Genomic DNA, 27,732 nt, shown 5'->3' with positions numbered 1-27,732 from the left:
TTTCACTTACTTCACATTTGTTTTTATTTTTGCATCACCAGGCCTTTTATATTTTGATGTAAAATTTGATGGCATGATCAAGTAAAGTAGGAAACTAAAGACTAATAGTAAAAAATATTGATAGAGTTTTAGACTACTTGTAGAACACCCAGTTCAGCGTTAAATTTCCCAACTGAAGTAAAGAAAAGTAATAATAAAAAGCAGAATTTTCAACAATTATTTCATAGGCAAGAAAATATCAAGTACATTGTATGTTTTCATTGCCCTTTACTTTGGATTTTTTATTATTATCGTTGTTATTAGAATCGACTTTCTTTGTCTTACCTATTCTTACCTATTGTTCAAAATTAATATATGATGGGCTATTGGATGATGGACAGATGGGCTATTGGACAAACCACAGACCCACTTTGCATCTGCAAACGAGAGTTATGGTGATTTCACAAAAAAAAAGCCTAAACGCCTCGAAAATGGTATCAGATGAAAATTGTAGCATTGAAATCAGCATGGTCGAAAACTTTGATAAGGGAAATTACAGTCCCCCTCCTTTTTATGGCACTTGGTATTAACCAAGGCCCGTTAGTTCAGAAAAAAATAGAAAAAGTGAGGTATTTTTAACTTACGAACGGGTGATCGGATATCAATGAAGTTTAATATTTAGAATGATATCGTGTCTCAGAGCTCTTATTTTAAATTCCGACCAGATCTGGTGACATTGAGGGGTGGGAGTTGGGAGGGGGAAACTAAAACTTGGAAAACGTTTAGAGTGGAGGGATCGGGATGAAACTTGGTGGGAAAAATAAGCAAAAGTCATAGATACATGATTGACATAACCGGAACGGATCCGCTCTCTTTGGGGTAGTTGGGGGGTGGGGTTAATTCCGAAAAGTTAGAAAAAATGAGGTATTTTTAACTTACGAACGGGTGATCGATCTCAATGAAATTTGATATTTAGAAGGATATCATGTCTCAGAGCTCTTATTTTCAATCTTGACTGGATCTGGTGATATTGGGTGGGGGGAGTTGGGAGGAGGAAACCTAAAACTTGGAAAACACTTAGAGTGGAGGGATCGGGATGAAACTTGGTGGGAAAAATAATCACGAGTCCTAGATACATGATTGACATAACCGGAACGGATCCACTCTCTTTCGGGTAGTTGGGGAAGGGGTTAATTCTGAAAGAATTAAAAAAATGAGGTATTTTTAACTTACGAACGGGTAATCAGATCTCAATGATCTTTGATATTTAGAAGGATATCGTGTCTCAAAGCTCTTATTTTAAGTCCCGACCGGATCTGATGACATTGGAGGGAGTTTGGGGTGGGGGAACCTAAAATGATGGAAAACGCTTAGATTGGAGGGATCGGGATGAAACTTGGTGGGAAAAATAAGCAGAAGTCTTAGATACGTGATTTACATAATTGTAACGGATCCGCTCTTTTTTTTGGGGGGGGGGGGGTAATTCTGAAAAATTAGAAAAAATGACGTATTTTTAACGTACGATGGAGTGTTTGGATCTTCATGAAACTTCATATTTAGAAGGACCTCGTAACTCAGATGTCTTATTTTAAATCTCAACTGGATCCAGCTTAATCGGTGGGGGGGCAGTTTTGGGGAACTGGAAATCTTAGAAAATACTTAAAGCGGTGAGATCAGGATGAAACTGGATGGGAAGAATAAAAAACTGTCTACGATACGTGACTGACATAACCTTACCGGATCTGCTCTCTTTGGGGTATTTGGGGGGGGGGGGTGTTAATTCTGGAAAACTAAGAACAAGAACAAGAAATCTTGTTCTGAAAACTAAACGAAGAACAAGAAATCTTAGAAAATACTGAAAGCTGTGAGATCTTGTACATGAGAAATGTAATTTTTCGTAAAAATTGATTATATTTTAAAAATTAATAATTCTAATTTACAAAAGTTTTTAACCACATTCATTGGCTTTAAAATGAGCCATTAAGCAGCTCTGTACGATGTACCAATGCCAAGCTATCTGAGGAGAAAAAAAGAAAAAAAAATGCTTAAATGCAGAATATCGTAGTTCAAGCAAATTATCTTGTTTTTTCAAGCCGATAGATTTTCCTCTTTATTCAAGCCAAGGGACGGAAAGTTTCCTATGTATGGGTTTCGGACAAGGCGGTTCTAATAATGTACTTTTTGTTTTGATTTGACACTATTTTCAGCAGTTAAGGGCCATTACATATCTTAGTATTTGACGTGGTCGTTTCTTACTGGGTTGCTAGTTACCGCTGCAACCCAGAATCAATATTTCGTTCAGGATCTAAATAAGAAAAGATGTGCATATCGTCAACAAGCATGCACCAAAATATGTGTCTAAATGCTATATAAAATTATGTCAGGTAGTTTGGCATACAACGTTTTATGTTTTGTCTCTGTCGTAACAGGTCTCTCCTACCTCTTTTACTCCCCTAAGCTCATCCTTAAAAAAGGATCAGTGCGTAGAAGACTACCTTCAAACTTTTTCAATCAGAATAGCTTATTTTCAGAAACAGTGTGTGGAAACGGTGGTAAAACAATGTGTAGTAATATGTTAATCTGCTTTCCGGCGATTCTAAGCTTGTAACACGTAATAAGTGGAAATTAATAATGACATTTAACTTGCTGAAGAAATTCTTAATGGTTTTACACAAAAGGGAAACCAATAGTGTTACTTGGAGATGAAGCAAGAGGACAGTGGCCCATTTTTATGGCACTTGGTATTAACCAAGTGACATATAGCAATCGCAAATTCTGTCGGTCTGTCGGTCCCGGTTTTGCTACTTTAGGCACTTCCAGGTAAGCTAGGACGATGAAATTTGGCAGGCGTATCAGGGACCGGACCAGATTAAATTAAAAATAGTCATTTTCCCGATTTGACCATCTGGGGGGAGTGGGGGCCCGTTAATTCGGAAAAAATAGAAAAATTGAAGTATTTTTAACTTACGAACGGTAGATCAGATCTTAATGAAATTTGATGTTTGGAAGGATATCGTGTCTCAGAGCTGTTATTTCAAATTCCGACCGGATCTGGTGATATTGGGGGGAGTTGGGAGGGTGAAACGTAAAATCTTGGAAAACACTTAGAGTGGAGGGATTGGGATGAAACTTGGTGGGAAAAATAAGCACAAGTCCTAGATACATGATTGATATAACCGAAACAGATCCGCTCTCTTTGGGGTAGTTGGGGGGGGGTAATTCTGAAAAATTAAAAAAAGAGGTATTTTTAACTTACGAACGGGTGATCGGATCTTAATGAATTTTTATATTTAGAAGGATATCGTGTCTCAGAGCTCTTATTTTAAATCCCGACCAGACCTGGTGACATTGGGGGGGGGGAGTCGGGAGGGGGAAACCTAAAACTTGGAAAACACTTAGAATTGAGGGATCGGGATGAAACTTGGTGGGAAAAATAAGCACAAGACCTAGATACATGATTGACCTAACCGGAACGGATCCGCTCTTTTTGGGGTAGTTGGGGGGGGGGTTAATTCTGAAAAATTTGAAAACATAAGGTATTTTTAAGTTACGAATGGGTGATCGGATCTCAATGAAATTTTATATTTAGAAGGATATCGTGTCTCAAAGCTCTTATTTTAAGTCCCGACCGGATCTGGTGACATTGGGGGGAGTTTGGGGTGGGGGAACCTAAAAAGATGGAAAACGCTTAGATTGGAGGGATCGGGATAAAACTTGGTGGGGAAATTAAGCAGAAGTCTTAGATACGTGATTTACATAATTGGAACGGATCCGCTCTATGGGGGGGGGGGGGGGTTAATTCTGAAAAACTAGAAAATACTTAAAGCGGTGAGATCAGGATGAAACTGAATTGGAAGAATGATAACCTGTCTAAGATCCGTGACTGACATAACCGGATCTGCTCTCTTTGGGGTAGTTGGGGGGGGGGGGTTAATTCTGAAAAACTACAAAAATGAGGTATTTTTAACTTACGAACGGGTGATCGGATCTCAATGAAATTTGACATTCAGAAGGATATCGTGTCTCAGAGCTCTTATTTTAATTCCCAACTGGATCTGGGGACATGGGAGGGGGGGGGGAGTTGGGAGGGGGAAACCTAAAACTTGGAAAACACTTAGAGTGGAGGGATCGGGATGAAACTAGGTGGGAAAAACAAGCACAAGTCCTAGATACATTATTGACATAACCGGAACGGATCCGCTCTCTTTGGGGTAGTTGGGGGGGGGGGGGGTTAAGTCTGAAAAATTAGAAAAAATGAGGTATTTTTAACTTACGAATGGGAGATTGGATCTCAATGAAATTTGATATTTAGAAGGATATCGTGTCTCAAAGCTCTTATTTTAAGTTGCGACCGGATCTGGTAACATTGAAGGGAGTTTGGGGTGGGGAAACCTAAAATTTGGAAAACGCTTAGATTGGAGGGATCAGGATGAAACTTGGTGGGAAACATAAGTAGAAGTCTTAGATACGTGGTTTACATAATTGGAACTGATCCGCTCTATTGGGGAAGGGGGGGGGGGGTTAAATTCTGAAAAAATTGAAAAAATGACGTATTTTCAACTTACAAAAGAGTGATCAGATCTTAATGAAATTTCATATTTAGAAGGATCTCGTAACTCAGATCTCTTATTTTAAATCTCAACCGGATCCAGCGTAATTAGGGGGGGGGGCAGTTGGGGGTACCGGAAATCTTTGAAATACTTAAAGCGGTGATATCAGGATGAAACTGGATGGGAAGAATAAAAACCTGTCTAAGATACGTGACTGTCATAACCGGACCGGATCTGCTCTCTTTGGTGGAGTTGGGGGGGTGGGGGGTAATTTTGAAAATTGAGGTATTTGTAACTTACGAAAAAGTGACCAGATCTTAGTGAAATTTGATATTTAGAAGGATCTTGTGCTTTAAAGCTCTAATTTTAAATTCCGACCAGATCCTGTGACATTGGGGGGATTGGAGGGGGAAACCGGAATTCTTGGAAAACGTGAAAATTGGGGTATTTTTATCTTACGCATAGGTGATCGGATCTTAATGAAATTTGATATTTAGAAGGAATTCATGTCTCAGAGCTCTTATTTCAAATCCCGACCAAATCTTTTGACATTGGGGGGAGTTAGAGGGGGAAATCTTGGAAAACACTTTGAGTGGAGGAATCGGGATGTAGCTTGGTGGATAGAATTAGCAAATGTCCTTGATACGTGATTGACGGAACCGTACTGGATTCGCTCTCTTTGCGGGAGTTGGGGGGAGGGGTTCAGTGATTTGGCGAGTTTGGTTCTTCTGGACGTTATAGGACGATAAAATTGGTAGGCGTGTCAGGGAGCTGCACAAATTGACTTGATAAAGTCGTTTTCCCAGATTCGACCATCTGGGAGGCTAAAGGGAGAGGAAAAATTAGAAAAAAATTGGTATTTATAACATAAGAGTGGGTGATCTAATCTTAATCAATTTTGATATTTAGAAGGACATCGTGACTCAGAGCTCTTATTTTAAATTCTGACCGGCATTAAGCCTCTTATTTTCCTTTTAAGTCAATCTATTGATTCATAGAATTTTGTTAGAGCTCATACCATATGATCTCCTGGCTCTTAGCTCTTCATGCCTCGTCACAAGTACCATATGAGCTCTTAGCTCTTGTTTTTACTTGTAGGGCTAGGGGTGGTCAAAACATCATACAGAGGTATGTAATAGCAAATTCGGATGCAAATTAAATTTACTAGTGACCTTTATATGTGACCAAAAAGATTGGAGGGAAACTACCCCCCCCTCTCTGACGACCCCTCCCCCCAACATCTTCCAATCACAATTTTGAGGTAGCCAATTTGTTCAAAATAGTTCAAAGTTTGAACATCTTTGGTTTTGGTAATCATATGACCCTCCATAGTCCCTGGGGATAGGGCTGCACCCTATATCGGTATCGGACGTATTTATTTCACGTGAATCAGAATGAGCTTATTGTTATTGGACGCATTGGTATCGCAGATGTCTAAAAGGATTTTACTCATATCTACGTCCAGTGGCGTAATTTCGTCAAAAACCTTGGGGGGGGAGTAAAGTTGGAGCCAATTTTCCCAAATCAAGTGAAAATGATAGTGGAAACCGAAAAATGAGCCCCATATTACCATTCAGGCAAAGATATACTAAAGAAAACTGAACTGTTTCTCTGGATACTTGAATTGTGAAGGCATATCTTAGTTTGGACAAGATTTTTTGCAGAAACGTAATTTCAGCTGGGAGGCAAAATGAGGTCTGGGAGGCAAACTTGTGCTTGGAAGGGCAGTTGCCCCCTGTCCCATAACAAATTACGCCACTTTCTACGTCCTTCTTATAAATTCTACCATCAGCAAGTTCCACGACACTTTTGGTGCCATGTCTCAAGTGGAAAAGCTGAGACTAGTGGGCTACCAGAACTTTTTAGACTGACTTTTAATGGGTCATTAGAAATCTATTGTTCATATCTACGCGCTGTTTATCAATTCTACCATCCCTTAGTGTGATATAGCACTAAAAACAACACTTTTGATGTCACTTCTTAAGTAGAAAGGCTTGGAAGTATAAAACGATATCATCATTGTAATAATTATGTCCAAAGTCCTTAACTGGAGGTTTGCAAGAACACCTCCTGTATGTTTTTCCTCCAAACCTCCTTAATTAGCCACGCAATTAACGTACAAGCACTAATATATCAAATTATATTATCAGAGACATGGTTCTGTTGGGACAGTGTTCGACTATGTTTTTGACTGGCTTGTCTTTGACTCCTGCTTTTTTTTTTTTTTTTGCCATCATGGTTTTCTCCCTTCTATACGGTCATTTTCAGATAATTTCACTGTTTTTGTGAGTTTGAACCACTCATTTTTTAACGCTTGCCCAGGAAAGTGTTTGGTCAATCATTTTCATTCAAAAGGGAATAGAAGTCATTCAGTCCATGGTTTACAACGACATTCTGAGTAGATCACTAAATCCATACCCCAACGAGTGGCGTAGTTCTGTCGAAATCTTGTGGGGAGGGGGTCAACGTTGGAGTCAGTTTTCCCAAATCAAGTGAAAATGACAGAGAAAACTGAAAAATGAGCTGTATAGTAATGAAAAAAGGTTAAGATGTACTGAAGAAAAATGACCTGTTTCAATGGATGCTTGAATTATGAAGGTTTATCTTAGTTTTGACAACATTCTTGGAGAAGCTAAATTTCAGCTGGGAAGAGAGGAGGGTAAGCTGGGGTCTGAGAGGGAAGCTATTCCTCTGCCACATAGCAAATTACACCCTTAATCCCAACCCTTTGCCACCTAGTGGTTGTAGAAGTGTAGGCATGTGGTTCTGGAACCACCCAAAGTTCTATATTAAAAGAAGAATTACCTATTTTATGCTTACATATTCAAATTATTTACTTGACAATTTCACCGTAATATTCTCTCCCTAGGCAAGATTGCGCATCCAAAGAGGAAGAAAGACAAAGGAAAATAATTCTCTAGGAAAATTCAGGTAGCTCTTCCCAAAATTTTCAAAATAAAAACAAATTCAGTTTGTAATACCATATATCGTACCTGCACAAGAAATGATCGTTTTTTAAATTTATTTTCATTTCTGAGTAATAAGTGGCTTTTATTTAGGGACAGGTCAAATAAATTCCTAAGCTTAATGTTGAGCTAGCAAAATATTCCTCAATTGTCTCGATACACACACCTGTCCACTCAGTTAACCTTTTGTATCGTAGTTACTCGCCTGGAGTTATCTTCTTACGTGCTACTTAAATTGATTTTTTAAAGCAAAGATTAAAAATCTATTTCTTCTTTTTTAATATTTACAAAAAAGAAACGACACTATGTTTGGATTTTTTCTTTTCTTCCACTCTAAATTTTTTGCATGGGCACCACTGATCTGTTTTTCATTTTTTCTTTCTAGCAGGGCTAGGGGTGACCAGAACATCATAGAGAGGTGTGTAATAGCTTACTCGAACGGAAATTAAGTTTGCTAGTGCCTTTTTCAAGTGACCAAAAAGATTGGAGGGCAGATAGCCCCCCTCCCTGAAGGTCCCCTCTCCCCAAAGTCATCAAATCATAATTTTAATATAGCCATTTTGTTCAACATATTTATATCACGCGTATCAGTGTGAGAATATTGTTATTGGGCGTATTGGTATCGCAGGCATCTAGAAAGATTTTGTTCATATCTACGGCCAGTGGCATAATTTCGCCAAAATCCTGGGGGAGGGGGGGGGGCAAAGTTGGAGTTAATTTTCCTAAATCAAGTGAAAATGATTGTAAAAACTGAAAAATGAGCCATATATTACCATAGAAGTAAATGTATACTTAAAAAAAAACTGACTTGTTTCTGTGGATACTTGAAGTGTGCATGTTTATCTTAGTTTTGGCAAGATTTTTTATAGAAACAAAATTTAAGCTGGGGGGGGCAAAATGAGGTCTGGAGGGCAAACTTGGGTCTGAGGGGGGAAGTTGCCCCCCTGCGTCTTAACAAATTACGCCCCTTTCTACGTCCTTCTTATATATTTCACCATCTAAAAGTTCCAAATGGCATTAAAAACGGTACTTTTGGTGCCATGTCTCAAGTGGAAAATGTGGGGCTAGTGGGCTACCAGAACTTTTTAGAGTAACGTTTAATTGCTCCATTAAAAGCTGTTGCTCATACCTGTGTGATATTTATGAATTCCCTAGATGCGATATAGCACTAAAAACAACACTTTGGATGTCAATTCTTGCGCAGAAAAGCTTGGAAGTATAAAACAATATCATCATTGTAATAATGATGGTCCAAAACCCTTAACCGGAGGTTGGCAAGAGCACTACCCGTATCTCCCTCCTCCAAGCCCCCCTTAATGAGCTATGCAATTAAGGTACAAGCAATAATATATCAAATTAGATTGTTAGAGCGTGATTCTGTCGTTACAGTGCTTGACTTCGATTCGATTCCTGCTTGTTTTTTTCAATCGTGGTTTTCTCCTTTCTATACGATAATTTTCAGATAATTTCACTGTTTTTGAAAATGCGATGCACTCAATTTTTAACCCATGTCCAAGGAAGGTATTTGGTCAAGGATTCTGATTCAAAAGGGAATAGAGGTCATCCTGTTCATGGTTTGAAACGACATTAGGAGTAGATCACTAAAACCATACCCCAATGAAAGGCGCAATCCTGTCAAAATCCTGTTTGCGGGGGGTGGGGGGGGGGTCAACGTTTGAGCCAATTTTTCCAAATCAAGTGAAAATGACATAGAAAACTGGAAAACGAACCGTTTAGTAACAAAAAGGTAAAGATGTACAAAAGAAAAATGACCTCTTTCAGTAGATGCTTGAATTATGCAATTTATCTTAGTTTTGCCAGCATTTTTGGAAAAACTAAATTTCAGCTGGAAGGGGGGAGGGGGTAAACTGGGGTCCGGAGGAAAACTGACGTCTGAGAGTGGAGGTAGCCCCCTCTTCCCCACAGCAAATTACGCCCTTAACCCCTACCCCTTGCCACTTAATGGTTGGAGAAGTGTAGGCTTGTGATTCTGGAACCACTCAAGTTGTACATTAAAAGAAGGATATCTTATTCTTATACTTACTTATCCATTGTGCATCCAAAGAGGAAGAAAGACCAATGAATGTAGTTCTCTAGGAGAATTCAGGTAATTCTTCTCAAAATTATCTACATCGTACCTACACAAGAAATTATCTTTTTTGAAATTTCTATTCATTTCTGAGTAATGAGTAGCTTTTTATTTAGGGATAGGTCAAATGAACTTCTAAGCCTAAAGGCACATTTCTCTTGAGCTAGCAAAATTTTCCGCAAGTATGTCGAGACACAAACCTCAGTTAATCTTTTGTGTCGTAGCTACTCGCCTGGAGCTACTTTCTTAAGTGCTACTAAACTCAATTTTTTAAACAAAGAATTAAATATCTATATATTTGTTTTTTATTTATTTTTTTTAACAAAAAGAAACGATACTATGTTTCAATTTTTTCCACTCTAAATGTATTAATTTCAATTCTTGTACGGCTTCTGAGTTCAGCTCCTTAGTAAGGGCTGAAGTGTCTTATCTCCCCTAGATTGGAGGTGATTAGAAATTATATAAGAAAATTAGTTTTCCACTGAAACTAAGGACCAACATTAAAACTTTAAACAAACAGAAATAATTCCGTATAAATAAAAGAAGTCATAGCAGGTTTGTTTCTAAATTAAATTTTAATCAAAACGAACATAGATTAATTTTAAAAAAAGTTTTTTTCCGAGGGAAGTAAAGAGCGAAGTTGAAACTTAAAACAAACAAAAATTATTACTTTACAGCCTAGCTAACATATATCAATAATACTAATGCAAATAGCCCAACTGGTGGCATTTCCCTATGTTTGTAGGATTGCAGAAAACTAGCGCTTTACTGCAAACAAAAAACAATATAGGAGTTTTGGTACGGTAAAAGTAAACCTTTTAAGGACACTTTAAACAATATAAAAGTAAATCATTTTTAGATTGTTGGTTTGCTTTTTTGTCGTTTAATTTCGTATCACTTCTGGACAGTGAGCTCAGTCCATTGATTGACTGAGGTTCTGGATCTGAAAAGGACATTTCATGATTCTTTTGGGGACAAGTTCGAAGCGTAACTATAGATTCGCTTTAGAATTTGTATCACAACTTAAAATTATCCGTTTTATAGAGAGAAACAACTAGATTTCCAGAGTTTATATTACGATAGATATGTTCTTCATTTCGAGTAATACCAGGTGAGACCAAGATGTTACCTGATAAGTCAATTATTTATGGTGTGAAATGACTGTAAACTTGTTATTTTTATGCCTATGTTTTTAGGATAATTTTGATTGTATACTGAGAGTTACTGATATCACAGCCCCTGTAGGACTAAGAAAAGTGTTATAGATTAGTTTGATGCTGTGAGGTTACGTACTTACTTTTGACTCTTAGTCAATATTGTTATTTTTTACACTTGGCTCTTGTGTTTTCAGTAAAGCGCTAGTTTTCTGTAATCCTATAAACATAGGAAAATATCGCAAGTTGATTTATTTGCATTAGTTTTATTTATATATGTTAGATAGGCTGTGAAGTAATAATTTTTGTTCGTTTTAGGTTTCAATTTCGCTTTTCACTTCCCTCGGAAAAACTTTTTTTTGATTACTTTCTGGGTAGGGTTCAGTCAAAACTAAGCGTCCGCCTACTAGCCAGTATATCTTTATTGTTCTTGAGAATTTGTAATCAAACTATGAGTAAAAAGCTACAACAAACATTATATTTTTTGCGGTGAAAATGCGGAAGAAAAATGAAGAAACTTAGGAGAAACTGGCAAAAATGTTAGCAGTCAAGATGTCGGATTAGTGGAGATAAAGTCCTCCACTTGTAACAGTCTTTCGGAAATCAGGGAACAATAAATGACCCATGTTAATATGAAAGTTCGGTCTACATCCCTGAATCCATTGCGGCCTCCAGTAGCAGTCAAGAACCTCTCTCAGATATTTCCGCGACACGTCACGACAAACCAGATCAACCTATTCTTGAGAGATATCTGGCTTCTAATTCTAACAGAAGGAAATTCTTTTTGAATTTTTTTTGCTTGCTGTCACTTTTCTACTGGGGCTCTAAGATCTGGAGAAACTGCTGTAAAAAAAAGCTTCTCTTGAGTCAGGATTTTGAAAGTGGAAAGACGGTTCTGCTCTATTAAAGCAACATGATGGTTCTGAAAGACACAGGCGTTGTACGTCGTCATGGACTGAATTTAAGGTAATTAGTGCTGAAATTCGAGGTCTATAGCAAATGTCTTAATCCAATCTGGATCTCAAGAGTTCCGAGAAAATGGAGATAATGGGAAGTACATTTTTCGCGCTGTTTACTTTCTTGGGCGCCAGAGTCTTGCTTTGTGGGGTCCTGATGAATCAAAAACATCTACAAACCAAAGTAGGTTGGTTGAGCTGATGACTTACTTGACTTAAGTCTCCTCCCGGGCACTGCTCGGCGTAGAGAGTGACGTCTGCCTCCTCCACCCACTTTGGTCCATGGCGAGTATTTGTTCTTCGCCCTGTCTGATGTTTGCCATCGCCAAGAACTCGGACAGGCTGTCGGACCAACGTTTCTTCGGTCGGCCGCGAGGTCGCTTCCATCCAACTTTGATAGGGTTGAAGTCATAGATCATCTTTGCGGGTAGATGTGGTGGCATTCGAAGCAGATGCCTGAACCATCGTAAGGTTCGCTCGGCTGCTTGAGTCGAAAACCAAGACTGCTTTGTGAGCTGCAGAAGCTTTTCATTGCTGACGAAGTCGGACCATCGTAGGCCCTCAATCCTCCTCAGGCTCTTTGCATGAAATACGTCTATTTTCTTGAGGGTTGCAGCTGATGCTTGCCATGTCTCAGCTCCGTAAAGCATCACAGAGCCGACTAGAGCGTTGAAGATCCGCAGTTTCGTTGTGCGACTGATATTTGGTTTTCGCCTGTCTTTGCTGTCTTTGCTAACTTGTTATTCTTGTAGTTGAAAGTGTGAGCAAAATGAATGTTCTTTTAGATATTTTGTGAGTTCAGGGTGCTAGAATAGGTTTGAAAATTAATATCAAGAAGACTAAGTTATTAAGGCTAGGAATAAGTTGTGGGAAAGTTGTGGAGCAACCAATAAGCTGTTATCAGATTCACAAATTAGAAGCCAAAAGTTTGTCCACATCGATTTATGAGACTATAGAAAGCTTGCTGCAGATTTTATGTTTTGCATTGCGCAGCGTTATGACAGCGCATCCGTTGTGAGTGGAAATTTAACAGAGTTCAAGCAAAGTTTAGGGAGAAGATGCCTTATACAGTTTATGCAAACTGTTACGCTCACGGATTAATCTCTGTTTTGACTTACTGTCTAAAAAACATCAGGGAACTTTCGGAATTTTTCTCTGTCATGAAAAGACTTTACGTATTTATTACATGCAGCAACACTTGACATGAACTATTTGTGGAATCCCAGCGTACTAGTGGTCAAAAAGTCTTAGAGCTTGAGAAGACCGCTGAGACTTGCTAGTTTTATGCAGTCTGCTCTGTTTTCAAGGTTTAGGCCATACTTGAATGTATTATTACTCTGCTACCCGCAGGCTCTGATAGTTCTGACGCCGAGGCAGAGTATGAAGTAAAGGTACTACTGGACGAAATCAATCCTACCTCTTTTGTCACAACTTTGTACATAATGGCAAAAAGGTTTGTCATTGTAAATTGTTTATTAGAGCAACTTCAATCCGAAAGTTTCTGGAAACGGTGTCTGTCATGAATGAATATGTCTACGAATTTTTGAGAGCTAATCAGGGACTTTCTCTCAATGATTTTTTTTTTACCGTGGGCCAAATTTCTAATAGCATTACTAAAAACGTAGTAATGGGTGAACTCAGACTTTTCCGCAAATGAGTGAACTATTAAAGTTGTTGAGTCACAGAGATTTATACAAAAAATTCAGTTTATGTATTTTGATATCTAATTTCAGCTTGTACATCGTGATTTGGCTGCTCGGAACGTTCTGGTAGCAAATGGAAATATAGCTAAGATATCGGACTTCGGGCTCACCCGTGACATCTATGAAGAAGATGCATATTTCAAACGAAGCAAAGGGAGAGGTAGTCAATGACCAACTTAACAAATATATTATTTAGAAAAGTGCTATAGCTTACCTTGACCTCCCTCTTCCAGTTCAGAAGTCCATAAAATAGCTGTCAAAATGAGAAAAGCTTCGTTCAAATAGGATTAATATACTGTTAGTATTTTTTTTTCCAGCTTAAAAGAATCTCCAGTCCTTCCACACAAAGAAAACCTGAAATGATGTCTATGTAAAGCCCCTTAATGAAATTGGCTGTGCTTAATAAGGGTCCGCCACATTTTTCTTTTATTTGTTTATTTGTTATTTTTTACACATTCAGTGTGAAAGCGCCTATGAGCCCTATTCCTAAGTACAAAAATTGAAAATATTTTTTATTCATTGTTACTTAAGAAGTATTCTAAAAAGCCGCGTAAAATACCTGTTATGGAAGCAAAGCTGTCGCTGTGTATGAGGTAGAAGTGGTCACAGACTCAGTAGACCTTATTCATGAATATAAAACCAGAAACCCTCTTAGGAACAATATGAAATTATTAACAGAGTAACGCCCATCTCTTTTAGATAAAACAAAAAGACAAACTTTTTCAAATTAAAGTAAAGAGTGACACTAATACTTGAACCGAATAGCTCGAGTAGAATAGATTCTGTATATGAAGAGGAATTCAGTGTTTTCCACCTCCCCTTCTTTTGTCTGGTCCAAAACCCAATATTCTAAAACTGCGATATTATCACCGATGAAAAAAAGACTAGCAAATGATTATGCATCTGTCATTCCTTTCCTTTGAATTGAACCCTCTTTCAACACTCTACGTCAACTGGCTCAATACAACTAACCCTGGAGAAGAAAAGAGCCACGTCAGTACTTTCCCTGCCAATATCTTATTTACATCTCTTTTATGGGGGGTTAATTCCTTCAATTGCATACTTCTTTTCAGGCTTGTAACTTTTTATGTGTAACTTTAGATTTATCAAGTATTTTACAATTACCACCAGAGTAATAAGGCATTTCTTACGTAATTATTTTTATCAAACTTTCGTCTTGAGGAGATCGGGTACCATAGACAAGTTCTGCTCTTTTCTCACAGTGTGTTACAATAAACTGTTTTAGATGACAGTCAGCTTTATTAAAATGCTGATTGCTAGCAAATTTGGGCTTCTGACATTAGTCTATATACGATAAACTTTCTTTACAATTAAACAATGTAGTAAAAGAACAATATTTGAATCATTGTCTGCACAATGTTTTTGCACTAATTTACTGCCTGTAAAATAATTATGCAGGTTGTGTTTCAGCAACAACATTTATAATACTATGTTTGACTTTACAGGCATCCCGTACATTTACAATTACTATTTGATGATATATACAATACAAGAGAATAATAAATGTCGCATGACAGTTGAAAGATAAATTTAACCTTAACCTTAAAAGGTAATGCTAATCAGCTTTAGTGTTCAAAAATAACAATAATGCTGTCTTATCAAACTACCGCCTATTTATTAGGTAGCAATGAGTGTACTTTGGAGGAATACTTTTTTCAAATTAAATGTATTGAACAGGATTCAAACTGATAAGGGTCTAAATTTTTCTTTCACAATCTTGATAGTGTGTTGTTCCCCATTGTATATTTTCAAGTCCTGTAGGTGCGTCTAATATTCATTATTGAAAGAGTATTCAAATATAATTGACAATGCTTAAGTGCTTAAAATTTTGAGGCAACTTTATTTGAGAGTTCAGTGTAGTGTAGAATCGTGCTTCTAATAGAGTGAAACACCTTTGGAGTCTTAAAAAAGAAATTAGAGTTTTTAAATTCTGCTAGAAATTCAAACTGCTTAACTTTGTAAATAAATAAAAAATATTGTTAATCATTAGATTTCTATGCGGCCAACGTTTTATGTTGAGGCAAGCAGGAGAGCATTTCCTGAACTTTTTATATTGAATTTTTGTCAACTTTGTATAATTTCAGATATATCTGACCTGTTCAGTTGTTCAAGAGTATTAAGTATTTCCAGACGTAGGACTACTTCATAGCATTCTCAGACATCCTAACTTAATGTTTATGGCAATTTTAGGTATTTTACAGTTTGTTCGAATGCAAGAATTTTGTAAATATTTTAACCGAATTGTTCGACTCTATTCTGAGAACTCGCTAGTGTACCATTTTGGGTCACTGAAAAACTCATTAACCTGATTTAGATTCTAATAAATTTTATTGTTAACAAAGAAACAATTTAATGAAAATTACATATCTACGTGTTGAGAGTTCAAAGTCGTTACTCAAAAGTTTGGATCAGATATTTGTGGTTCTTATTTCTAGTGACAGGAGTAAATACAATATTCGTATTCACTGTTCATTCTAAGATTTCTTTGGATTGCGTTAGAATTAGTATTTACCTTTGCTGAGATTTCGTGGAGATAGGGACGAATTTTCAGTTCTAAAAGTAGATTTGATTGATTAACAGGAATGAGAATGAATATCAATTATTCCTTTTATTTTCTATTCAAACTATGCACTCATACGTTATCACAGATATCGGGTGAAAAAAAAAACTAAGTATGAAACTCTAGTTAGACTTGCACGGGAACACCAATTTTAAATATAGATGGCGATCATTCAAGTTTCCTGATAGAGCAGATTTGATATTCTTGACACAGAGGTACAGCATCCTGAAAAGGCTACTAAAAGGCTACTTTGCTATTAATTCTTCTGCAAATTAATGAATCTTTGTTTCAAATGGGAGCTGAATATGTCTGGATAGTCTCATGTCTAGACATGGACGTCTACGTGGTTTGGAATGCCACTTAAATTCTGAAGTTAAAATCTTAAATTGTTTCATCCATTCTGATCGTTCCAAGTGTGGCGAAAAAAAGAATTGTTGCAACTTCCCTTGTCAATTTTGTTTTCCTAGTGCCAGTGAAATGGATGGCTCCCGAATCTTTGGCTGATCAGCTGTACACCACCAAGTCTGATGTTTGGAGCTTTGGAATACTGCTGTGGGAATTATGTACATTAGGCTCCACACCATATCCAGGGTTAGGGCCAGAAAAATTATACCGACTGCTGAAATCTGGATACAGAATGGAAAGACCTGACAACTGTTCCCAAGAACTGTGAGCTTGAATTTCTTTTTTTCCCATTGCTTCAGCTGTTTTCTGAACAGAACTGTTGTTATCATTTTATATAAGCAAAACTTTATAAGAAAAAAGATGTAGTACCTTGTTAATATTCTAGAAAATCATTTCCTTATGCTTAGACTTTTGATTTCTTATTTTGTCAACTTTTGTTTTGAATTGGAGAATTTGAACCGACGTAAAAAAAAAAACAAGCGTGTACTCATTACATTAAGATAGTTAGTGTTCTACAACATACAACATAAACGACAATTTTAACAGTTTAATGCGACAATAAAATTTTCTATTTTTATTTAATTTATTATTACTAGTTGAATCGTTTTTACTCACCAGCGGCTTTAAGATACGCATGCTGATTCAAAAATCATTGCACAGGTTTAAATCTATTTGTCCATTAAAACTAATAGACTACGTTGGTTGATTGCCATCATTCTTGTTAGGTGACTAGCGGCTTTTTAACTGCTCACAATTTGCAATGTTTTTTTTATATTATCTAGTATCTTAATTCAGATAATAAATCCATGAACAAAACCTTGTATAAAGAATATTAAATATTAAATTCTTACATTCAGCATTGTCGAGTTTTTTTTTCGCTCTTTTGAAAAATCAGAAGGAAAAACAACTAACACAAAGTTTTTCCAGTCTACTAACAATAGGTAAGAGTTTTCTAAAAAGTCTCAAGTAAGCTCAAAGCACTAGTTTTAGAAAAGGCTTTGTGAAATATCATGTGTTAGTTCATTTAAGCTAGTTTTGCCAGTATATTTTACAGAATCTTCTAAGCGAACATTTTTGTTCGCCATAACTTTGCTAATTCTCTTAACCTTTTACACAAGGCGTGTGCAAATTGCCGCTGAAATCAAAAGCCTGATGGGTATTTCACCACAGGTATCTTGATAATTCGTGCAAAAGAAGTCCAATTATTTTCATGAGAACGATATTATTATCGTTCTCATGAACAAGTAAAATTTTTGTATTAGGCAGTTTTTTTCAAAACTTAGTTTTTAGTTTTCACAAGGAGGCTGGGAGGAAGTACACAAAGGGGGGCATTTACAGTTCTTTTTAATTATTTTTGGCCAAGGAGATAATGATCGTACCTTTTTTATGTATTCTAGCCTTCCCACTCCAGAAGGTGTCATATGACACTTTACGATGGACTCACGAAGGTAAACTTCTAAGAGGCACGTAAAGAGAGGCAGTAGCCTCTAAACGGGCCATTAAAAGTGTTTTTGCGATCTTGCAGTTGCTTGCTATTCCTGGTGGAGAAAAATAATTAGAAATAAATAAGGAGATACATGCAAAAATAAAATTTCCTCCATACTTCACGCCAAGGGGGCTCAAAACCTTTAATTGAGGGTTTTTGACCATGGAAAATCGATTTTACGTTAGAATTGGCATTTCTGGGCATTTTGACTCTCTTCGGAGAAAAATTAATGTTTTGTGGGACAAAAGGGCAGAGACTCTATGCCACAATCCTTTTTATTGCCTATCCGAGTTGCAGCGGTAGCTTGCAACCTACTCAGTTGCGATCTTGTCCCATACTAAGAAATATAATAGCCCATTACTCCTAAAAATAGGGTCAGACTGAAACACAAAGTATAATATTAGAATCGCCTTGTCTGATACTCACATGTAGGAAACTTCCTTGGTCTGAATAACTAGGGAAACCTATTGGCTTGAAAAAACAATATAAGTGGGTGGAACTACGATATTTTTCATCGAAGGTATCTTTTTTTTCTAATATTTTTTCGCAGCTTTCGGGGCACTGGAACATCATAGAGAGCTGTTTAATGGTGTAATTTAAATGAAATTACCGTATCTAGTGCATTTTGTAATAAAATCACATGGAGGATGAACATGGTTCATCATAAATGGAGACTATGTAAGCTTCATCGCATATAGCTGAAACTTAGCAAAGAAAAAACCATGGCACATAGTAGTTAAAAGTCAAGATAATACAAGCACCTTCTGAAAAATTGCTTGTTCGTTAGGCTTTTTCCTGCTTGTATTCCGAGTTGCATCGGTAGCTTGCAATATAGCAAGAGACAATCATGTCCAATCCTAAGAAATTCAATAAACCTTAACTCTTAAAAATAGCGTTAGATCAGAACAAGAAGCACACTGTAAGAACTGCCTTGTTTGAAACCCCTACATAGCAAAACCTTCCGTCCCTTGGCTTAAATAACCAAAAAAAAAATATTTGTTTGAAAACCAAGAAAAGTACTTAATTCATCTGGGTTGGGTACAATACTAACCCAATACGACAGCTATAATAAAAAGAAAATGCTCCAGATTAAATATGCAGATGTAGCATTCTCTCAACTGAATAATGTTCGGGAATTTAACACATACTCTATGAAGCTGAATTTTTGCCTGTTCAAAAACAATGTAGTATCCATACATAAGGATGCAGAACCTTAAGTCTGTCTAGATCATTAGTGAAATAGTTGCTTCAATTTATGAATAATTACCTGAGAAGAGTCTTTGTGATTTGCATGGACTGTTAAAGTACCCAATGCCCAGATCAGGCCTCTCACCAAACAATCACAAATGACAGATGAATTCTGACGAAGAAGGTAGTAATAATGGGTGGCATGACTTGAATGAGACAGGGAAGACTTCCATGTGAATTTTGGTGACGGAGCCCTTCCTGAAGACTTGTAGACAACGAAATCCCTCAAAGCATTGTCGCCAACGAGCTAAGGGTCGTCCAACATAGCACCCCTATACGAAACTAAGCGTTGGCCAAGCAAATAAGTTGGTATAAACGTTAGTGTAGAAGCGAAATGTTTAATTTTAAAAACTGAAAAATTATTTTAATGAAATAATTGCTGTTGTAAATTTCTCTATATTTTCCACGACTAGTTTAGAAATCGCCGTTTTACCATGTTAATAAACGTCAATTTGGAAGGGTCTGCTTGATCTATACGTTATTATGAAAATCTTTTACCTATGCATTGTCACAATTGATTGCTTTATTTCAGCTACTCCATAATGCTTCATTGCTGGAAGGATTCACCATCTGATCGTCCAAGTTTTCACGAGTTAGCCCTAATCCTTGATAGAATGCTAGCAGATGGTGTTAATTATCTTGACATTTTCTCACTAATTGTTAATAACCCGGGATATATTGGTTGCCTGGAATCAGGTATTGCTTAAATTTTATTAATTTTCTCCTATTTTTCTGATTTTTTTTGTAACGTCTTATAGCTCGATCAATGAAAGAGAAAAATGATCATACAAAACAAATGATCACACAAAAACAAAATTAGAAAAAGAAATGACAAATATAGATCGAAACAAATAAAATAAAACAACAAACAAAACAAAAAAATTACAGTAAAAGGCATCATACTGTACTTTTAGCCAAGCTTCAGTATCAAATTAAAAGAGCCCATTCCCAAGTTCCTACGAACCCTTCCATACGAATTACCCAGGAAGACAATAGTAACGATACATGGGAAACACTGCGTTTGGCCTAAGTCAACGCTAGGGCCTTGATTCTGAGGTTTCTTGTGATTTTATGACAAAGAAAACATGTTGTTTAAATGTAAATTTTTTTCAGTAAATTATAGTAAGTCATACTCTAGCCAGGGGGGTTTGCAAAGGTGACAGCCCTACTGTGATTAGTTGTGCTATATTGTTTTAAGTTTGACTTTACTTTTTAATTTAATTTATGTTCTGTCCAGGTTTCATTTACTAATTTATAGTAGTTTCTTGTTGTTGTTGTAAGTTTGACTAATTGTCTAGCTTTATAACTGTCCGTTTTATTTTTCAAATTCGCTCTTCGCATTTCTTGGAAAAACCTTTTTAAGGTGAATGTTGTTTTAAATTAATTGCAAAACAAAAGAAGCAGTCTAAAGCTGTTGTTCCGATAAGAACGAACAGAAAAGTAAAACAGCAAATTAATTCTGGTATAAATTGACTTCAAAAATTTGCAAACATTACCATCATCAAACAAATACTTGTGAGCTCCTCCCTCCATTCCTCTTCCCTTCAAATTTATCGCACCTATTATTTAAAATTTAGAAAATTTAGGCCTAAAATTGTGCATTTGAGCGTTCTTTACATCTTTCCTTTCCTATTAAAAGAAGATCTAAAAAATTGAAATGCGCACAATATGAAAAATCTATTAATTTGTTGTGTACCCATCAAAATGATTGCAGCTTAACCCTCGTGTAACTTAGCTCTGAGCAACAGAACCCATGTGACTGAGCCCTCGAGCACCTGACCCAAGATGCAACCGAACCCCCGTTTAGCTAAATCTCCGTGTAAATTAACCCCTGTGCAACTCAACCCCCGTGTAACTGGACCCTCGTTTAACTGTAGTAAATCCAAGGAAAAACAAAGAAAGAGATATATCTACCGTGACTGCTTACCGGCTTCGCTCACTTTGTTTTATATAAACATCGAATAGACCTTAGTTGACTATTTGATTGAAAAAACACAATATCTTAGCTTCATGTTATGTGACAATACCTCTAGCATAAAATAGAAATTTTTGGAAAAAGATACGTTTAACTAATTACATTTACCCAATTTCAGAAAGTTTCTTTCAATTTGGCAAAGTTCTAGGGCTACCCAAATGAACAAGAGCTAAGAGCTCATATGGCACTTGTGACGAGGCAAGAAGAGCTAAGAGCCAAGAGATCATATGGTATGAGCTCTAACAAAATTCTATGAATCAATAGATTGATTTAAAAGGAAAATAAGAGGCTCAATGCCGGTCAGGATTTAAAATAGGAGCTCTGAGTCACGATATGCTTCTAAATATCAAAGTTCATTAAGATCTGATCACCAACTCGTAAGTTATAAATACTTAATTTTTTCTAATTTTTCCTCTCCCTTTAGCCTCCCAGATGGTCGAGGGAAAACGACTTTATCAAGTCAATTTGTGCAGGTCCCTGACACGCCTACCGATTTTCATCGTCCTAGCACGTCCAGAAGCACCTGACTCGCCAAATCACTGAACCCCTGCCCCCAACACCCCCAAAGAGAGCGAATCCAGTACGGTTTCGCCAATCATGTATCAAGCACATTTGCTTATTCTATCCACCAAGCTTCATCCCGATTCCTCCACTCCAAGTGTTTTCCAAGATTTCCCCCTCCAACTCCCCCCGAGGTCAAAGATCTGGTCGGGATTTGAAATAAGAGCTCTGAGACATGTATTGCTTCTAAATATCAAATTTCATTAAGATACGATCACCTATTCGTAAGATAGAAATACCCCAATTTTACTGTTTTCCAAGAATTCCGGTCTCCCCCTCCGAATCCCCCCAATGTCACAGCATCGGGTCGGAATTTAAAATTAGAGCTTTAAAGCACAAGATCCTTCTAAATATCAAATTTCATTAAGATCTGGTAACCCTTTCGTAAGTTACAAGTACCTCAATTTTTAAAATTAACCCCCCCCCCAACTCCACCAAAGAGAGTAGGTCCGGTCCGGTTATGTCAGTCAGGTATCTTAGACAAGTTTTTATTCTTCCCATCCAGTTTCATTCTGATCTCACCACTTTAAGTATTTTCTAAGATTTCCGGTCCCCCCCCCAAATGCCCCCCCAAATGCCCCCCCCCCCCCAAATGCCCCCCCCCCAATTACACTGGATCCGGTTGAGATTTAAAATAAGAGATCGGAGTTACGAGGTCCTTCTAAATATGAAGTTTCATGAAGATCCGATCACTCCTTCTTAAGTTAAAAATACGTCATTTTTTCTAATTTTTCAGAATTACCCCTCCCCCCCCCCCTAATAGAGCGGATCCGTTTCAATTATTTAAATCACGTATCTAAGACTTCTTCTTATTTTCCCCCCCAAGTTTCATCCCGATCCCTCCAATCTAAGCGTTTTCTATGATTTTAGGTTCCCCCACCCCAAAATTCCCCCAATATCACCAGATCCGGTCGGGATTTAAAATCAGGGCTTTGAGACACGATATCCTTCTAAATATCAAATTTCATTGAGATCCGATCACCCGTTCGTAAGTTAAAAATACCTAATTTTTTCTAATTTTTCAGAATTACCCCCCCCCCCCAACTACCCCAAAGAGAGCGGATCCGTTCCGGTTATGTCAATCATGTATCTAGGACTTGTGCTTATTTTTCCCACCAAGTTCCATCCTGATTCCTCCACTCTAAGTGTATTCCAAGTTTTAAGTGTCCCCCTCCCAACTCCCCCCCAATGTCACCAGATCAGGTTGGGATTTAAAATAAGAACTCTGAAACACGATATCCTTCTAAATATCAAATTTCATTGAGATCCGATCACCCGTTCGTAAATTTAAAATAACTCATTTTTTCTAATTTTCAGAATTACCCCCCCCCCCCAACTACCTCAAAGAGAGCGGATCCGTTTGGGTTATTTCAATCATGTATCTACGAATTGTGCTTATTTTCCCCACCAAGTTTTATCCCGATCCCTCCACTCTAAGTGTTTTCCAAGTTTTAGGTTTCCCCCTCTCAACTCCCCCCCCCCCAATGTCACCAGATCTGGTCGGGATTTAAATTAAGAGCTCTCAGAAACGATATCTTTCTAAGTATCAAATTTTATCGAGATCCGATCTCCCGTTCTTAAGTTAAAAATACCGCATTTTTTCTAATTTTTCAGAATTAACCCCCCCCCACCCCTGGTACCCCAAAGAGAGCGGATCTGTTCCGGTTATGTCAATCATGTATCTAGGACATGTGCTTATTTTTCCCACTAAGTTTCATCCCGATCCCTCCACTCTAAGTGTTTTCCAAGATTTTAGGTTTCCCCCTCTCAACTCCCCCCCCCCCCCAATGTCACCAGATCCGGTCGAGATTTGAAATAACAGCTCTGAGACACGATGTTCTTCCAAACATCAAATTTCATAAAGATCTGATCAACCGTTCGTAAGTTAAAAATACTTCATTTTTTCTATTTATCCGAATTAACGGGCCCCCCACTCCACCCCCCAGATGGTCAAATCGGGAAAAAGACTATTTCTAATTTAATCTGGTCTGGTCCCTGATACGCCTGCCAAATTTCATCGTCCTATCTTACCTGGAAGTGCCTAAAGTAGCAAAACCAGGACCGACAGACCGACAGAATTTGCGATTGCTATATGTTTATTGGTTAATGCCAAGTGCCATAATAATATAAGGTAGAAACTGCGAATAAAGCAATAATCAAATTTTGAGCTTCTAATCACTAGTAGTTCAAACTTATTCTTAGGTCTAGTGTTGATTTGAGTAAAACAGGGCTTAATTTAAATGGGGGGCGAGTTAAATAAGAGTGGAATGAAACGGAGGTTGAGTTAAACGGTGGTTGATTTAAACGGAGGTCCAGCTGAACAAGTGTTAAGCTGAGTGAGTTTTAAGTCAATGGGGTTTATTTGAACGTGGGATGAGTTGCATGGGGTTAGTTAAACAGGGGTTTACTTGCAGGAGTGTTTAGTTGCACAAGGGCTCACTTGCACCAGGGTCAAGTTAAATGGGGTTGAGTTGCCCGTGGGTTGAGCTGCCCGGGGGTCCAGTTAAACGGTGGCTTACTCGCAGAAGGGTTTCCTTGCACGGGACTCAGTCCAATGGTGGGTCAGTTTAATGGGAGCTTAGTTAAACAAGGGTTCAATTCAATGGGTTCAGTTGGACGAGGTTCAGTTGGACGAGGTTCAGTTGCACGGGGTTTGGTTACGGGTGGGTTCAGTTACACGCACACCCAATCAAAATATATACTTTTCAGTTTTTGGTCTTCTCATTTAATCATTTTGTCATTCCGACAAAGTTAACTATTTCTCTTGTACAAGTCCTACTTTGAGGGCAGTCCTACTTTTTGTTAATTCCGTTGGCTCACTTGGATCAATATGTGGAAAAATTAGCTTCTGACCTTTGCCATTTTGAAGGAAATTTCTGACAAATTTTCTAGTGGCAGGAAATAATGAAAATTGGGCCATTGTCCTCTTGCTTCATCTCCAAGTAACACTATTGGTTTTCCCCACTGTGTAAAACCATTAAAAATTTCTTCAGCAAGTTAAATGTCATTATATCCATCTTATTACGTGTTACAAGCTTAGAATCGCCGTGAAGCAGATTAACATATTACTACACATTGTTTTACCACCGTTTCCACACACTGTTTCTGAAAATAAGCTATTCTGATCGAAAAATTTTGAAGTTAGTCTTCTATTCACTGATCCTTTTTTAAGGATGCGCTTAGGGGAGTAAAAGAGGTAGGAGAGACCTGGTATGACGGAGACAAAACAAAAAACGTTGCATACCAAATTACCTGACATAATTTTATATAGCATTTAGTCACATTTTTTGGTGCATGCTTGTTGACGGTATGCACATCTTTTCTTATTTAAATCCTAAAAGAAATATTGATTCTGGTTTTCAGCGGTAACTAGCAACCCAGTAAGAGACGACCACGTCAAGTACTAAGATATGTAATAGCCCTTAACTCCTGAAAATAGTGTCAAATCAAAACAAAAAGTAAAATATTAGAACCGCCTTGTCAGAAACCCCTACATAGGAAACTTTTCGTCCCTTGGTTTGAATAAAGAGGAAAATCTATTGGCTTGAAAAAACAAGATAATTTGCTTGAACCACGATATTCTGCATTTAAAGCATTTTTTCTCCTCAGATAGATGAATGTGGTTAAAAACTTCTGTAATTTAAAAATATTAATTTTTAAAATATAATCTATTTTCTACGAAAAATTACATTTCTCACGTACAAAATTACGTTAAAGAACGAATTGTAGCCCTTAGTAACTTAAGCAATAAAATTATATAGATGATGATGCAACACCTACATATCTTTAGAGAAGATAGTTTTAACACAAATTTATTTTAATTATTTTCCTTAAGAAATCATCATAGGTATAAATGTACCATACTGGGAATCGAACTCAGGCCAACTCAGTGAGAGCAACCTATCCCAACCACTAAACCATGTAAGATATATTATAATATTTGATTAATGAAGTTTATGTTAAAGAAGAAACTATAGCCAATAGTAACTGAAAGCCAACAGAAACTTCAAAGTTATCAAGGTACTAGAACATATAGACAGCTGTTTAATCAGGTTTGCAGCGGTGGCTAGCACCCTAATAAGAGACGATCACGTCACATCCTAAAAAATAATTATATTGAAAAGACGATCATTAGAAGAACAAACCATTGCATATATTGGACTTAGTTGGCTGCCTGATGTTTTGAGGTTCGTCTCTTACTATTCTAAAGTAGAAAAAGCCTTAGGGTTTTTCCTGTTCGCAATGGGGTATATATCTAGGTAAGGTCTTACCGGTAAATTTGTGGTCACAGTTATGTGAAACAGTGTAACAAATTGAATGTGCATGCAGCTGGGCTGCTGCAGTAACTAGAAACCTAGTAAGACATAATCAAGTCCCATACTAAGAAACACAATAACCTATAGCTCCTAAAAAATAGCTTCAGATGGAAACACGAAGTATACTATTAGAACCGCCTTGTCTGAAACTCTTATAAAGGAAGCCTACAGTGTCTTGGCTTGAACAACAAACAAAAATGTTGGCTTGAAAATGACACAAGAAATCATATATCCTCTCCTGTGACATTATATTTCTCTGCTGTTTCACCTTTTAGTTTCACTCACTATTTAGATTGCACAAAACGCCTTTCATGTATTGTACATATTTTGATACACCTTCATTGTGTTTTTTTGTAGTCTTACATTATTTAGACTTTCTTTTTATAGAAGAGGAAGATGATGAGACATTAGCTAGCAAAGATTCTGGTAAATTTTGTCAAAATGCTGGTGATGACTCTAGCTATTTAATGCCAGCGAAGATTGCAAATCCAAACCTAGTTACGAGCTGAAACTATTTTCAAGTCTCATTCTAATTATTTTTACCTCGTGATCTCTTTTATGTTCTATGATTATTTTTGTATAAAAGGGTAATAAACAGTTCAACTGTGAGACCTCGGGACTTTCTTCCATTTTCCTCTGCGTAAACATTCCATAGGTAAATTCCTCACTTAAAATACGCCCCAGTTAGCATTCATGAACGCGATATGAAAAGAAAATATCATTCCATTCCCGCAATTGTTTAGATGTTTAGTTGTTATAAATTAAGTTCTTATCCTAGCGTTTTACTTTGAGAATGTACAGTTTTAATAGATATGTCTTATAAACTGAGGATTTATCATTGGAAGAATAATCAGTAGCACGTAATTGAAAGCACCTCCCCCTTTATTTCAGAATACAGTTAAAGTAGAAATGGTTAAAAGTAATTTTTCCAAACTGTCTAATGTTAAGTTTGTCGTTAAATGACTATTCTGGCTATTTAAGATTCTTCCTTTCTTTCCTGTTCCATATTCTAAGGAAGCTAGGAGTCAAATTGACTAGCCTTGCCTGGCTGATGTGAAATGTCGTGAAAAACCTCTGATTGGTTATACTTTAAGATTACGCACGTCTCATAGATGTCAAACAATGGCAACTCATTCCTTAATGAAATCTCAATATGCGTTGTTTCTGCTGTAAACAAACTTTTTTTTCTTTGTTGTCGGACACTTAATCCATGTTGTTACTTTTGTAATCTCCATGGACATAAGATAATGCAGAATTTGGTACTTCCTTATTATTTGGTACACACTCGAGAAGTGAAGTTCGTTGAACGCTAATGAAATAAAACAAAATAGGGTGAAAATACAAAATGTTTTGCCCCAAAGCATAAATCATTGCCTAATCACTGTTGTTATTTCTAAAATGCTGCATGTGCAAACGAACGCCACCAAACTTTGCTTCCAAACGTAACACCTGTCATTTGTTTGAAATAAATTTGATGGTGTGAAGTAATTAAATTATTTCTATCACCGCACTACGCGTTTGCCAAATACTGCGAAACACTTAACTAATAACTGCGAGACTAGGTCATTGCCTTGCAATATTATTTACAATCGTTGATAGACTCTGAACACCCTGCCCATTCATCTGCCGGTACTATTGGCGTGGCTATGCGTGGCCGTTTGTCTGCATTTAGCCTTATGTTTTTGCAGTGATTTATTATTTGGTGTGTTAAGTAACTTTGCAAAATTCTATCGACATTGAGTTCTAACCAGGAAATGGGAATA

General features: G+C 37.1%; 1 protein-coding gene across 3 annotated transcripts in view; it reads left to right on the top strand.

The window, feature by feature from the left end:
• Window positions 1-26,576, top strand: part of LOC136032049 (uncharacterized) — a 169,433-nt gene extending 142,857 nt beyond the window's left edge. For all 3 annotated transcript variants that reach the window (XM_065712152.1, XM_065712151.1, XM_065712153.1), the window contains 4 exons: window positions 13,428-13,557; window positions 16,446-16,647; window positions 19,650-19,813; window positions 26,357-26,576. In XM_065712152.1, the coding sequence (XP_065568224.1) occupies window positions 13,428-13,557; window positions 16,446-16,647; window positions 19,650-19,813; window positions 26,357-26,478 (618 nt within the window). In that variant the 3' untranslated portion in view covers window positions 26,479-26,576. The remainder of the gene's footprint in view (window positions 1-13,427; window positions 13,558-16,445; window positions 16,648-19,649; window positions 19,814-26,356) is intronic.
• Window positions 26,577-27,732: the final 1,156 nt, after the last annotated feature.

This window comes from Artemia franciscana, chromosome 10 (assembly GCF_032884065.1).
Source record: "Artemia franciscana chromosome 10, ASM3288406v1, whole genome shotgun sequence".
Classification (NCBI taxonomy): Eukaryota; Metazoa; Arthropoda; class Branchiopoda; order Anostraca; family Artemiidae; genus Artemia; species Artemia franciscana.
Note: the sequence above shows the minus strand (reverse complement) of the source record. Positions and strands in the feature narration are given on the sequence as shown.